The sequence below is a fragment of the Mustela lutreola genome, chromosome 5, assembly GCF_030435805.1.
Source record: "Mustela lutreola isolate mMusLut2 chromosome 5, mMusLut2.pri, whole genome shotgun sequence".
NCBI lineage: Eukaryota > Metazoa > Chordata > Mammalia > Carnivora > Mustelidae > Mustela > Mustela lutreola.
Window position 1 is genome coordinate 72,684,697 of NC_081294.1, and position 12,093 is coordinate 72,696,789.

The following is a 12,093-nucleotide window of genomic DNA, read 5'->3' on the forward strand; positions in this document are numbered from 1 at the left end:
AGATTCTACACCTGCTGCCTAGAAGTTCTAGGGGCTGTTAGGGGCAGTCTCTGGTCAAGCCATCTTGTGGTTCTTGCCACTGAAAGACCAATGTTTTGTTTTTTTAAGTTTATTTATTTAAGTAATCTCTTCACCCAGTGTGGGGCGTGAACTCACAACCCCAATAGCAAGAGTCGTACACTCCTTAGAAGCAGGAGGGAATGGATAAGGTGGGGAACAAAGATTGTTTTGAACCAACAGGGGAGGGGCTGAGAAGTCCTTAAACATGTTTCTCTTAGCTGCAGCATTCCTGTAAGGAAGAGTTATATAGTTCTGATCTTCCATTTTGGAGCAGCTGAAAAAGATACCATTTCAAAACCCTAGTTTCCATGCACTCACACACATACTGGACACAAACTAGAAAAAGGCAGCAGCATTAGGTGGACACTGGGGGGCTCCTGAGTGATCTGGACTTGTGCTCCTTAGGAAGACACAGGCAGAATCCAAGGTGGAAAAGGAGGCCAAGAAGCCAACCATCAAGAAGCCCCTCAACGCCTTCATGCTGTACATGAAGGAGATGAGAGCCAAGGTCATTGCAGAGTGCACACTCAAGGAGAGTGCTGCCATCAACCAGATCTTGGGTCGAAGGGTGAGGCCACGGGCAGGTGGGCTGGTAGGGGTGGCCCTTGACTGACGCCTTGATACACTCCATCTACCCCTTCTTCCCCACTGCAGTGGCATGCACTGTCTCGGGAAGAGCAAGCCAAGTATTATGAGCTGGCCCGAAAGGAGAGGCAGCTGCACATGCAGCTGTACCCAGGCTGGTCAGCGCGGGACAATTATGTGAGTGGCCAGTGAGGGACGGGGAGGGGAACCTTCAAGATGCCATGCCCTAGACCACTGTCCTAAAGGCAGAGTTAAGGAGGGCAGGTGGTGGAGTGAAGGGCCCAAGGCCTCATGTGGCTAGTCTGAAGAGAGCCAAGCAAGGGAAGCTGCCCCTGAAGGTAGGCCCATGTCCTCTTTTCCCCTGGGATGTACTCTCCCCACTGGACTCTTGCCTGGTGTTTGGCCATATAGGCAAATGGAGAAGGAGCCTCTGTGCCATCCTCTGTACCTTGGTGGTACCCTGGCAAAAACTGCCACCGAGAAATGCCAGGCCACCTCGGGAGGAGGGAACTCTGTACCCAAGAATTTCAGCAACAGCCAGGTTGGGCTGCAGGTTTCCCAACCACTCACTCACTGGAGTTCTCAAAGGACCACCTCCCAGATCTGAGCAGAATCCGTCCCTCTGTTCCCTGCAGGGGAAGAAGAAAAGGCGGTCTCGGGAAAAGCACCAGGAATCCAACACAGGTGAGGCCTCCTCTCAGCAGTGGAGACTGCTCTCCAAGTGTGCAATCCATGAGCACCTGCTCTGGCCCAGAGGGAGGGGCAGAACATTCAGCCACAGACCTTTAGGCCCTCTGGAAACAAGGCCCACTTCTCACAAGTCTGATCCCACATGTGAGGAACAGCTATAGGAAGTCCCTGTAATAGTGTAACATTGGTGTGTTGCCTAACTGCAGCTTCCCACCTTTGCAAGCCCTGCTCCCCGCTAGCCTCTGCCACAGAAACTGAGCCTGTTGTTCTGCTGTGACCTGCGCGCAGGCTTTGGGGGTGGAGGTGCAGCCCTGCCTAGGCCAGAAGTCACGCTGCCTGCTAGTTGGTGCCTGGCTGTTACTCGGTCACCAGCGCCCCTACCCGATCCATTTATTTTGACAGTGCAGAGTGCTCTGTAAGGAGGACTCAAGGAAGCCACACACTGCTTCAAGTCTCCTTCCCATGGGTGAATTCATGCCCCAAGTCTGATAGTCGAATTCAGACTCCACATCCACAACTGTCTCACGCTATCCTGCCCCCACACAGGGAAGCTCAAGGCTAGGACTGAGGCAGGGTAGAATCCTCAGCCCTTTTTCTGAGGTATGGACTTAACTGTCCACCTGGTTTAAGCTACAGCTTAAACACCTTACGGGGGTGGGGGTGGGGTTAGGCAGAGTAGGCACTGGCAAAAAGGAAGAAAAGCTGGATAAAGTGGGCAGGGAAATGTGTGGGGTGGGCAGCCCTCAGGGCCTCCCCGGGGCCCCTCTCCCATAGCTCCCGTGCTGCAACCAGAAAGAGGAGCTAACCTGATAGGATTCCCCTCCCTCCTGCCACTGTTCTTCCCACTGCCTCTCCTGCCTAGCTAGGTGCTGCCCACCTTTCCTGATAACCTGGCTCTGGGTCCTGGGGCTCCCATGGGGGCTGGCTGTGCCATGGAGAGGCCCTCTGCCTAAGGGGCCTACGGGGTATCTGTGACTGGCTGACACTGATGTTCCCTCTTCTTTCTGGGCCCTGCTCTGCCCTGCTGCCTGCCTGCTCGCCCTCTGCCCTGCTCTGCCCCTCTGGCATGGCTGTGAGCAGACCCTGGCTCGCCTAAGAAATGCCGTGCTCGCTTTGGCCTCAACCAGCAGACGGATTGGTGTGGTCCGTGCAGGTGGGTTTGTCCCCACCACCATCCTCCCTTTGCTTTAAGCTGCTTCCCTGACTCTGCACATGTTCTGCTGGCCCATGTCTCCTAAGAATGAGGTGAAGAAAGAATGTTCTAGAAAAGGCAGGCAGATTCAAGAAGGTAGTTTTGGTGCCTGTTGCCCAGGGTCCTCGGTTAATGATGGCCTAATGCTGACTAGGGTTAGCAGATCCTCAGCAGGCCAATCTCATGTACCCCAATCAGTGGCCTGAGCCCCTGGCTACGAGGCCTAGAACTCACCGTGGTCTACCAGTTCCTTCACTTCTTCAAGTTAGGATTCCTGAACCCTTAAATCTAAAAAACTTGGGGAAAACACACACACCCTCCACACCAAGGTGACTGTAGTAGAGAACAACCTGGATGCCAAGTGGTCATGTACTTCACCTTGTACTGGAAATGAGGGGACTGTAGAGGTAGGGAGAAAGAAAGAGGGGGTATCCCTGGGCTGTCCTGGCGAAAGGGTCTTACTTAGGCTCTGTAGCACTAAACCCATGTGTTTCCCCATTCAGTAGAGAAATGTGTATGTGAAAGAAGACATACATCCCTACACCAAGTGACTGAAGTTTGCCTGGTTGAAGTTGAGGCCAGGTCTGGTAGGGCTGAACCTACTCTAGGCATTACATTCACAAACTCTAAGGAGTACTGTCCAGTCCCTCAAGAGTGCCCACCATGCTCCCTCTCCAAGGGCAAAGAGGAATTCGGGTAGTACAGACGTGTATGTATGTACACACACTGGGAGCGTATTTGTGGTATTCTGTCTGAGCACCACCCAAAAATCCTCAAGCAGTGTAGCCCTTTGCCTTAATGCAGATCTGAGCCCCACAAACATGTGAAGCAGAGGCTCCAAGGCCGAAACTAGGAGATAATTTTCCCCGGAAAACAGAAAGCCCAGCTCACAGGAGGTTCCTGTGCCACCCTGTGGCTGTGCTGGGTACTACACCTGTTCCAGGTTTGGGCCAGGCCCAGCACAACTGCAATGCTAGGTTTGAAGGCACAGGCACATCACCCAAGTCCTGGGGAGAGGGGACAAGAGGTCAGCTAGGCCTGTGCAAGGACAGCATTTTCTGGTTGTGGTGTATGACTATGAATTCACCCTCTGTTTACAGATAACTCTCTTCACTATTCCTAGGAGGAAAAAGAAATGCATTCGGTACTTACCCGGAGAAGGCCGCTGCCCCAGCCCCGTTCCTTCCGATGACAGTGCTGTAGGCTGCCCCGGGTCCCCAGCCCCCCAGGACTCGCCCTCATACCTCCTGCTGCCCCACCTCCCCACAGAACTGCATGCTAGTCCTGCGGAGCCAGCGCCTACATCACCAGGGCTCTCGGCCGCGCTCAGCCTCCCAGTCCCCTGGACTCCCCCAGGCCCTCCCCAGCACCCTGCAGAGTACACAGGTGCAACGAGAGGAATCTCAGAGACAGGCAGCCTAGCATGCACAGGGCACCTGGCTGCCTTCAGGGGCCCATCCTCCGAGAGGAAGCGACAGAGCCCCAAAGCACATGGAAACTGGCCAGGGGCCCTGTTACCTCCCTCTCAGGGACCAGGCCCAGGAGACTTCCGAGGCTGCACAACTTCTGCCTGAACCTGGGGCCATCAATCCAACTGCTCTGAGTGGCAGGAGTGAGATCTGTGTTGTGTCATCAATTAAGGGCATCCCTTGTGCCTATAGCAGCCTGCATCTATCCCTTTTACCACAGTCTTGCTGGCCAGATGCCCCCTGCTGCCTCCTCTGCTTTTCTGCTCTAGATGTCCTAGATGTGTGGGCCCAAACCCAGCTGCTTTCCCTACCCTCCACCTCCCCAGCCCCACCACTGCCACACCCTCCCCATACCAGACACTTCGTGGACTAATGAGCTGGTTTATGAAACAACACCTGAGCAAGGTCACAACCACGTGCTCAAGAGGACAATACTTATGTCAAAAGGGCCTGGAGAAGCCCTTTTGACAGAAAAGGAGTAATCATTCCTAAGCTGGACCAGAAAGAAGCCTCTTGCCATGTTCTCAAGAGCTTGCAAGACGAGGAGGGAATGGAACAGTTAAATCTAGGCCTATCACCGCAGGCAGCAGGAAAAACCTGACACTACCTTATCAGGCAAGTATGGGCAGTGAGACGTATCTGGCTCTAGTTCAAATTACTTGGAAATGTTTCCAAGAGAAACTTAGCCTCGCCATAAGCTCTGATTACCAAAGTCCCAAGCATTGGGTTGGGTGAACTCAAAAGCTGTAAGAAATTACGGCCCAAAACCTAGTGTGCATTCCTCCCTACTCCTAGAAGCCCTCAGTCACAGCTCCATTTCCTACTTATCCGTGTCAGTCTAGGCAGCTCTTGGGCAGTTGAGAGGGCAAACCTCGTGACAGTCAGTGCCTACCTTCCAGCACAAAACAGGTCAGCTTCAGTTTCCTAATGGTCCTGCAGGAAGGACCATCACCATCAAAGCAGAGTCCAGAGAACCTCTAGTGGTAGTCAGTGGGTTTTCACCACAGCCTACTTTAACCCATTTCTGAGCCAAGCTTCAACCCTGAGCCTTAGAAAAAACTTTTAATTTAACTTTTTTTTTTTTTTTTTTGGCCTCTTCCCTCACTGTACATAGCCTGATTCCAAAGAAAACGGGCTGTTCCTATACCCGTACACCCCTCAACAAAAGCCTTTAGTTCCTAGTTTAGCCACTGGCTTCTCAGAATCCAAAGAACATATATTCTAGTATAGTGTTGCAAGAAGTCTTGAGAGAAAGAAAAGGACTATTGTAGTGTTAAAAATATTTTTGTATTGTTAATGCATCATCCAACAAAAACTTTTTTAACATGAGAATAAAGATACTTTTTACTGGGTTTCTCTTTCAAAACTTGACACTAAGGAATAAACTGTTACCCACAGCCAGAAAACTTGGGGCTTATTCTCTATCATGGGACACACATTCTCAAGACTTTCAATCTATAGAAAGAAAGCCTCCCTACTGGAGGCTCAGGCCCTGCCCCAACCACAAGAGCTAATAACCTGCTTCTACATGTAAACTCCCCAATCTTCGGACTTCACAAGTGATGCAAGCAAAGGCCACCCTGCATATGGGAATGGGCTGTGAACTGCCACCACAGACCCACACAACCACTAGGCTCCATCTTCCCCTCCCATCTTCCTTCCACAGAGAGAAAAGACCCAACATTCCATGAGCACACATCCTATTTTGAGGCAAACTGGAGTCTCTCCAAGCTGGTATCAGAAAACTTGAAAGAGCAGTTCAATAGCACCCTTTCCTCCCAAAAGCTAATTAGGTACTTTAAGTATCTTCCTATTTTTATACAAAACCTCTCCAGTTTGATAAATCTACAGTCTCCGTTTTAACAGCAGTTTCCATCATGTTTAAGAATACAATTAACTCCTCAAACCCATCATGAACATTAAAGGTGTAAAAGCCACTTCAATAGGTCACTCCAACATTAGATAAAAAGGCTGGGCAAGAAGAGTATCCCAACAGTCAGCCAGTGGGTCACCATCATGCATTGTAATTTGCATGGCGTTGTTTTTGAGATTTTATGTTTAAAAATATTTATAAATAAGGTCATCTTCCAGAGTACTGTCTGTCTAAAGTAGGCCACTGGAAGCTGTAATCCCAGACTTGCTTTTCTTCTGGAAGGGTGCGAGAGGAGACCATTCTCTCGACATCTGTCCCATTTAAAGAATTCCACTCTGGCTACTGGCCTAGTTGTTTCAAAAACTACATTTTAAGGCTTATGCAAGACTGGGTTGGCAGCATCTGATTTGGTGTCTTATTTAGAGCACACTGAGTACAGGAACAATGCACCCTTTGTGAATGTTGAGGGGAAAGAGGAAGGCTCTGGCAACTTGGTTAAAATCAAACCAGCCTCTTAAAAAAAGTGTCTTCAAAGAGGAAACTCTAATCCTCCCAGATCACACCAGCACATTCCTGAGGCCACAGGTGACTGAGAGTGCAGCCCCAAATACAATTTCAAGTAGCACACCAGTCCCACCTCACTGCAAGCGAGGAACGAGCCCCATCTCTGAGCTCTCAAAAGACAAGATACCGCAACTTCCCTTACCCCTTCCCAGAAAACGGGCAAACCGGCTTGGTAGTTGCCAAAGCTGCTGCACCTGTTCCGAGAATCTGCTGCGGACTCAGCGGTGCAAGCTGGTGAGGCCTGCCCAGGTCTCTCAACTGGAATACGTTTTCCCTCTTTATACAGGAAGCCCCATGGCTAGACTCTTCTGGCTTTAACTACCTTTTGAATGTCCTGAAAGCACTACTTCCCGCCCAGCTCTACTGAGTGTACTGCAAGTCTGGCTAGAAAGGCCAGAAGTGCACGGAAACACACTTGATTCTTTACACTGTTCCAAAGAAGAAATGAAACTGGTTCCTCAATGCATTTCTAGAAAAACAGCCTAGAAAGGGCAAGGGTAACAAAGACCTGTCAGGCCTATATATCAAAGCAGAAGATTTGAGACCAAGAACAATTCCTTATTAAAAAAAAAAAAAAAAAAAAAGCTGACTGGCTTTTCTTTGAAGTTAGAAAGGCTGCTTTAACATGATTTTCTCAGCTCTACCCAGAGCTTTGAATTCACTAGTCCCTGAAAGAAAGCAGACCACCCAAAACAGACCTTGGTTCCTCCTATGCTCCATCAATGCCAACTATTCCAATCACTTCTGTCCCAGAAACTCTACTTCAGGCTCTCGGACTCTCTATTGGCATGGAGCAACTAATGGACCTTTGTTGGCCTCCTTGTCCACAACGGGCCAGAGGGGTCTGAGAAGGGCGGGATGGGATATTCCCATAGTCGGAGGCTAGAATAAAAGCCAGGTCAGGTCAGGAGAGATTTCAAAGGTAAGGATAATGTGTGATCAGGCAGAGAAGTAACTGGAAAAAGCAAATTCTGTCCTAGGGGTAGGAACTGTCTCATCTCTTAGCAGTTCTCAGGAGTTCAGTCACACCGGGTAAGGGGTATTTCATCAGCTATAAATCATATAGAAAATTGTTACTAGTTCAAGCTGATACTTCTTTCAAGTTCACCTGGGGTTTTGGACCAGATCTTCCTTTTCCATTCAGGTGTTCATAACTATCTAAAGGCTTGTTCTTTTAAAGCATGTGCAGTCAATTTGGGGGTGGGTCGGGGCGGGGGGGGAGATGGATAGAGGAGGGGAGGAATAGGTAGAGGAAGGGGAGAAATCAGAGGAGGAATTAGGTCAGGAAACCATGCAAGCAAGCAAAGGCCACTCTGGAAACTCCTCTTAAATGTAGTTTTTGACAGTGTAGCGCTCCCACCCATCCTCTAAGCTTCCTGAGACAGAAGTAACTGCAGAGCATTTGAAGCAAGTAAGAGAAGCTGTACAAGAGCATATGCAGCAGGACAAATAAGACTTTGCCCAATACAGGAGGTAAGTACTGACACTAAGAGCACTTTTATGGACTAGGCAGATTCTCAAGAGTGAAAGAGGAGGCACGCTGGCATACAGATCAGGTGCTCAGTAAATACTTGTGAAAATTTCAAGTTAAGCAGTGTCAGAAGGTCATGAGAACTATACAATGTACCAAGATATACTGTCGTAAGCAACTATATTCAATATTCCTGCCACAAAATGCCTCTCGGGATTGGCACACACCAGATGTAGCCAACGGTGTAAGACGCCACAAGGCAGCATGTTGTGGCAGCATGTACATCACCCATGAGTTAGACTATCACTCAAGTCCCACACTGGAAATTCATCAAACGAGAGCTCCCTGACCAACACCTTTATGCCACTGATAAGGTTCATATCCACTGACTGCTCAACAGTAAGGACAGTCTATCCTGCTTAGGTGTCCAAACGGCTCGATGCTGGGCCACTGAATATGTTCTAAACTTCTCATCATTTGTCTTGCTATGTACATCCAGTTCTCTTACTCATTCTGCCTATTAGAGTAATTTTCAACAAGAGTAAACAAAGGCATCAACTAGGACTCCAACTGCAAAACCTTTATCTCAATCCTTTAGTACAGTACTAAAAAAATATTTAAGGGAGCACCTAGGTGGCTCAGTCGTTAAGTGTCTGCCCTCAGGATTCTGGGATCGAGCCCCACAACAGGCTCCCCACTTGGCGGGAAGCCTGCTTCTCCCTCTCCAGCTTCCCGAACTGCTTGTGTTCCTTCCCTCACTGTCTGTCAAGTAAATAAATATTTTAAAAATACATATATTTTAGTTCAACCACCCAAGAACTGTACTGCCTGACATGGGTCTGATCAACATTCTTCCTGGACAGTCACCAAAATTATATCACTAATCCAGCACAATGTCTCTTTCCAGCCTATATTCTCCAGCAGACCTGACACCCAACCCTAAGCTGGTAGTTCCAGACTGAGCACTGCTTTCCCCCTCACCTTGGCATCCCTCCATCTCCAACCAAAACCACCAAATTAGTTTCTTCTCATGGAAACTTTCTTAGACCCTTCCAGCCCTAGAGTCCCCATTTGCTCATTCATCTTGTTCTGTCCAGGAACGTTTTTATTATACCCCTAATCCCCTCCTGGCAGTATTTATGTTTTGCCTCCTTAGCTCCACCGAAAGCTCCAAGAGGAAAACCATGTCTTACACTTCCTACAAAGGAGAAGTCAGGAGCTACACTTTAGAGATTCAGCCATTTCATAGGCTTTCCCTTTACTAACAATCTTCCCCCTTATTCTCTTCTGTATTAGCTAGAAATCAGCTTTCATACAAACTAAATAACTGAAGATCTTTTTAAAGTGCAAGCAACTTCAGAGGAAGACATTTGATTCTTTCCCATTTAAATATACAGGGAGTGGGGCGCCTGGGTGGTTCTTAAGCCTCTGCCTTCGGCTCAGGTCATGATCCCAGGGTCCTGGGACCGAGCCCTGCATCAGGCTCTCTGCTCAGCATAGAGCCTGCTTCCCTTCCTCTCTCTGCGTAATTGTGATCTCTGTCAAATAAATAAACAGAAACTTTAAATATACACACACACACAAACACACACACTTAGGGAGCTTTAAAAAAAAAAAAAAAAGAAAGATCTGAAACATCTTCAAGTGGGAAGTGGTGGCAGAAGTTAAGCTTCCAAATATAAAAGCTTCTTTGGCCACAGACAGAGTGAACAATGCTCAGATCAAGAGGTCTGCTGCTCTCAGTTCTTAACTTGTGGAAGTTACTTCCTATCCCTGTATAAATCACCCTGTTAAGAGTCTAGGCAACCTATCTAATTTCTTAATTTCCCTTGGATCAGCAAACTATAGAACTGGCTCATTTTTAAGTCAACTACTAAGAGATCGGGGTGTCCAGGTGGTTCAGTCGGTTAAGGGTCTGCCTTCGTCTCAGAGTCCTGGGATCAAGCCCCATGCTGGACTCCCTATGTGGTGGGAATTTTGCTTCTTCTGCCCCTCACTCTGCTCTCATTTTCTCTCTCTCCCTCAAATAAATGGGTAAAATCTCAAAAAAGAAAAAAAAAAAAAAGGTACACTAAGAGATCATGTGGTTTGGAATATCTGCCTGCCCTGAGTCACATGCTCATAAGACTTACTCTCTTCTCCAACTAGTTACAGTCTAAACTCAGCATCACCATTACTTCATGTTACTGGGGTGCAGTCCTAATCGTCCCACCAAATTCCAGTAACGATCTCGTTTAATTCCAGCAGCTGGTACGTTCCCACAGATGCAGAATCAACAGATCACAGCTGCAGTGCTGCTCAGGAATCTACCTTATTGGGATGACTTTGTGGATCTTTGGAAAAATATAAAAATTGCAAAGCAATACTCACCTTGTGTATTAAAGGTAGATTTAAAAAGGCAAGCTAATAAAATATAAAATGTAATAGCATTCAAATGACATAACTTGGTTCTACAACGTAGGAATTATCAGAATCTGTTTGAGGGGGGCATATCCTTAATCCATAACAATGTCAGGGAAAGACTAATAAGCTAGTATTCAGAAGGACTTTGGTTTCCTCTCAATTATAAAAAGCTTTTATGAAAAGCTGAGAAGCCAAAAAACTGTCTCACAGGAGTCTTCATCACCAATAACACCACTCTGCACATAACTACCATTTCCAACTTACCACAGGCCAGGTAGGAACTAAGAGGCAGAAACAGGAGTCCAGCCTCACAGTATGACTTCATGCCACAGTATTAGTTCAGAATAGCTGGGAAGTGAGCGGGTAGGAGAGAGTGTATCTCTGGAGATAGGCTTGGCTACTGCGGATAATGGGGAAAAGCCACTTGTTTTCCTCCGGAAAGGTGAGGGCCTAGAAAACTCTTGATAGACTTTTTAAAGAAATAGCAACCAGCAGGCGAGAGCAAACAGGGTAGGCAGTATGTGGTAGCCAGCCTAAAGGGCCCCTGAACACCCTACTTATGATTGATGTGGGCACACAACACCCAAAAATGGCCTATTTTCTTATGTGAGCGGTTAGATCTTTACCAAACCTGAGAGTTTAAGATTATCAGGGTGTTTTTCTTTTCTTTTTCTTTTTTTTTTTTTAAGATTTTATTTATTTATTTGACAGAGATCACAAGTAGGCAGAGGGGGAGGCAGGCTCCCCGATGAGCAGAGGGCCTAATGCGGGGCTTGATCCCGGGGCCCTGGGATCATGACCTGAGCCAAATGCAGAGGCTTTAACCCACTGAGCCACCCAAGTGCCCCGTCAGGATGTTTTTTTAAAGCCTAGGGCCATAGCCTACAGAAAATCAGGAAGGGAACAAAAATCTCAACTACCGTATTGTCTGTCCACTCAGTCTTACCTATTCAAAAAAATCCCAGTGTCCTTTAAATATGGGTAATGCCATTATTTAGTCCTGTAATCCCAACCATCCTTGGGGGTTATACAAATTGAGAATAGAGAATAAGCTTTTGTTTCCTGGAAGCCATTATTTCCTTTCCAAACTAGACAAGGCATGTGTTAATGATCCTGAACTTTCAGTTAAGAGTTATATTTTTCATGATCATGCTAGAGATTTTGCTGGGGGTCGTTACACTCTGTGCAAGAACTGACCCTTATGGTGGTAATTAACAGATGAGATACTCCAACTAGGACTGAATTCTGCTACCTTCCCAAGAGAACTCAGGACAATGGAAAACAAGCTTAATTCCTGAGAATAAATGGAATGAGGAATCCAGAAGAAGTCATCAGGGCTGGCAAACTTTTTATCTCAAAGGCCAGGGAGTAAACATTTTAGGCTTGTTGGTCAAATTCAGTCTACTATATTGAGTTTTTAATAATCCTTTAAAAACATAAAACCGAAACAGAGACTGCAAAAATAAGTCATGGGCTGGATTTCATCCACGCATGGGCTGTAATTTGCAATCTCTGGTAAAGACAACAAATAGGAATTCATCTGAGACAGTATTTGGGACTTTATTAAGTCAGATACAGATGCGAGGCAAACAAGAAATGAACTATAAAAGCAAACTACTATCAGCAAATAACCTGAGCGAAAACAGCTCACAGTAAACATGAAGAGAATGCGGTAAGACTACATGTGAATACAGATGATGCTAAATGGGAAAGCAAGAAAAAAGGGAACACAAGGAGGAAGAAAGGAATAATTTGGAAGCCATCTCAAACACCAGGACAACTTTGT

General features: G+C 47.2%; 1 protein-coding gene and 1 long non-coding RNA gene across 5 annotated transcripts in view; one reads left to right on the forward strand and one right to left on the reverse strand.

Moving 5' to 3' along the window:
* Positions 1-4,025, forward strand: part of TCF7 (transcription factor 7) — a 31,889-nt gene extending 27,864 nt beyond the window's left edge. For 2 of the 4 annotated variants that reach the window (XM_059174578.1, XM_059174580.1), the window contains 4 exons: positions 466-628; positions 715-822; positions 1,281-1,329; positions 3,628-4,025. In XM_059174578.1, the coding sequence (XP_059030561.1) occupies positions 466-628; positions 715-822; positions 1,281-1,329; positions 3,628-3,650 (343 nt within the window). In that variant the 3' untranslated portion in view covers positions 3,651-4,025. The remainder of the gene's footprint in view (positions 1-465; positions 629-714; positions 823-1,280; positions 1,330-3,627) is intronic. The other 2 variants (XM_059174577.1, XM_059174579.1) reach the window with 1 other exon arrangement.
* LOC131832041 (uncharacterized) lies at positions 94-2,556 on the reverse strand. Its single transcript, XR_009353899.1, has 2 exons — positions 1,220-2,556; positions 94-289 (listed from the first exon to the last, which is right to left on the reverse strand). It is a non-coding gene; the product is annotated as an uncharacterized LOC131832041 (long non-coding RNA).
* Positions 4,026-12,093: the final 8,068 nt, after the last annotated feature.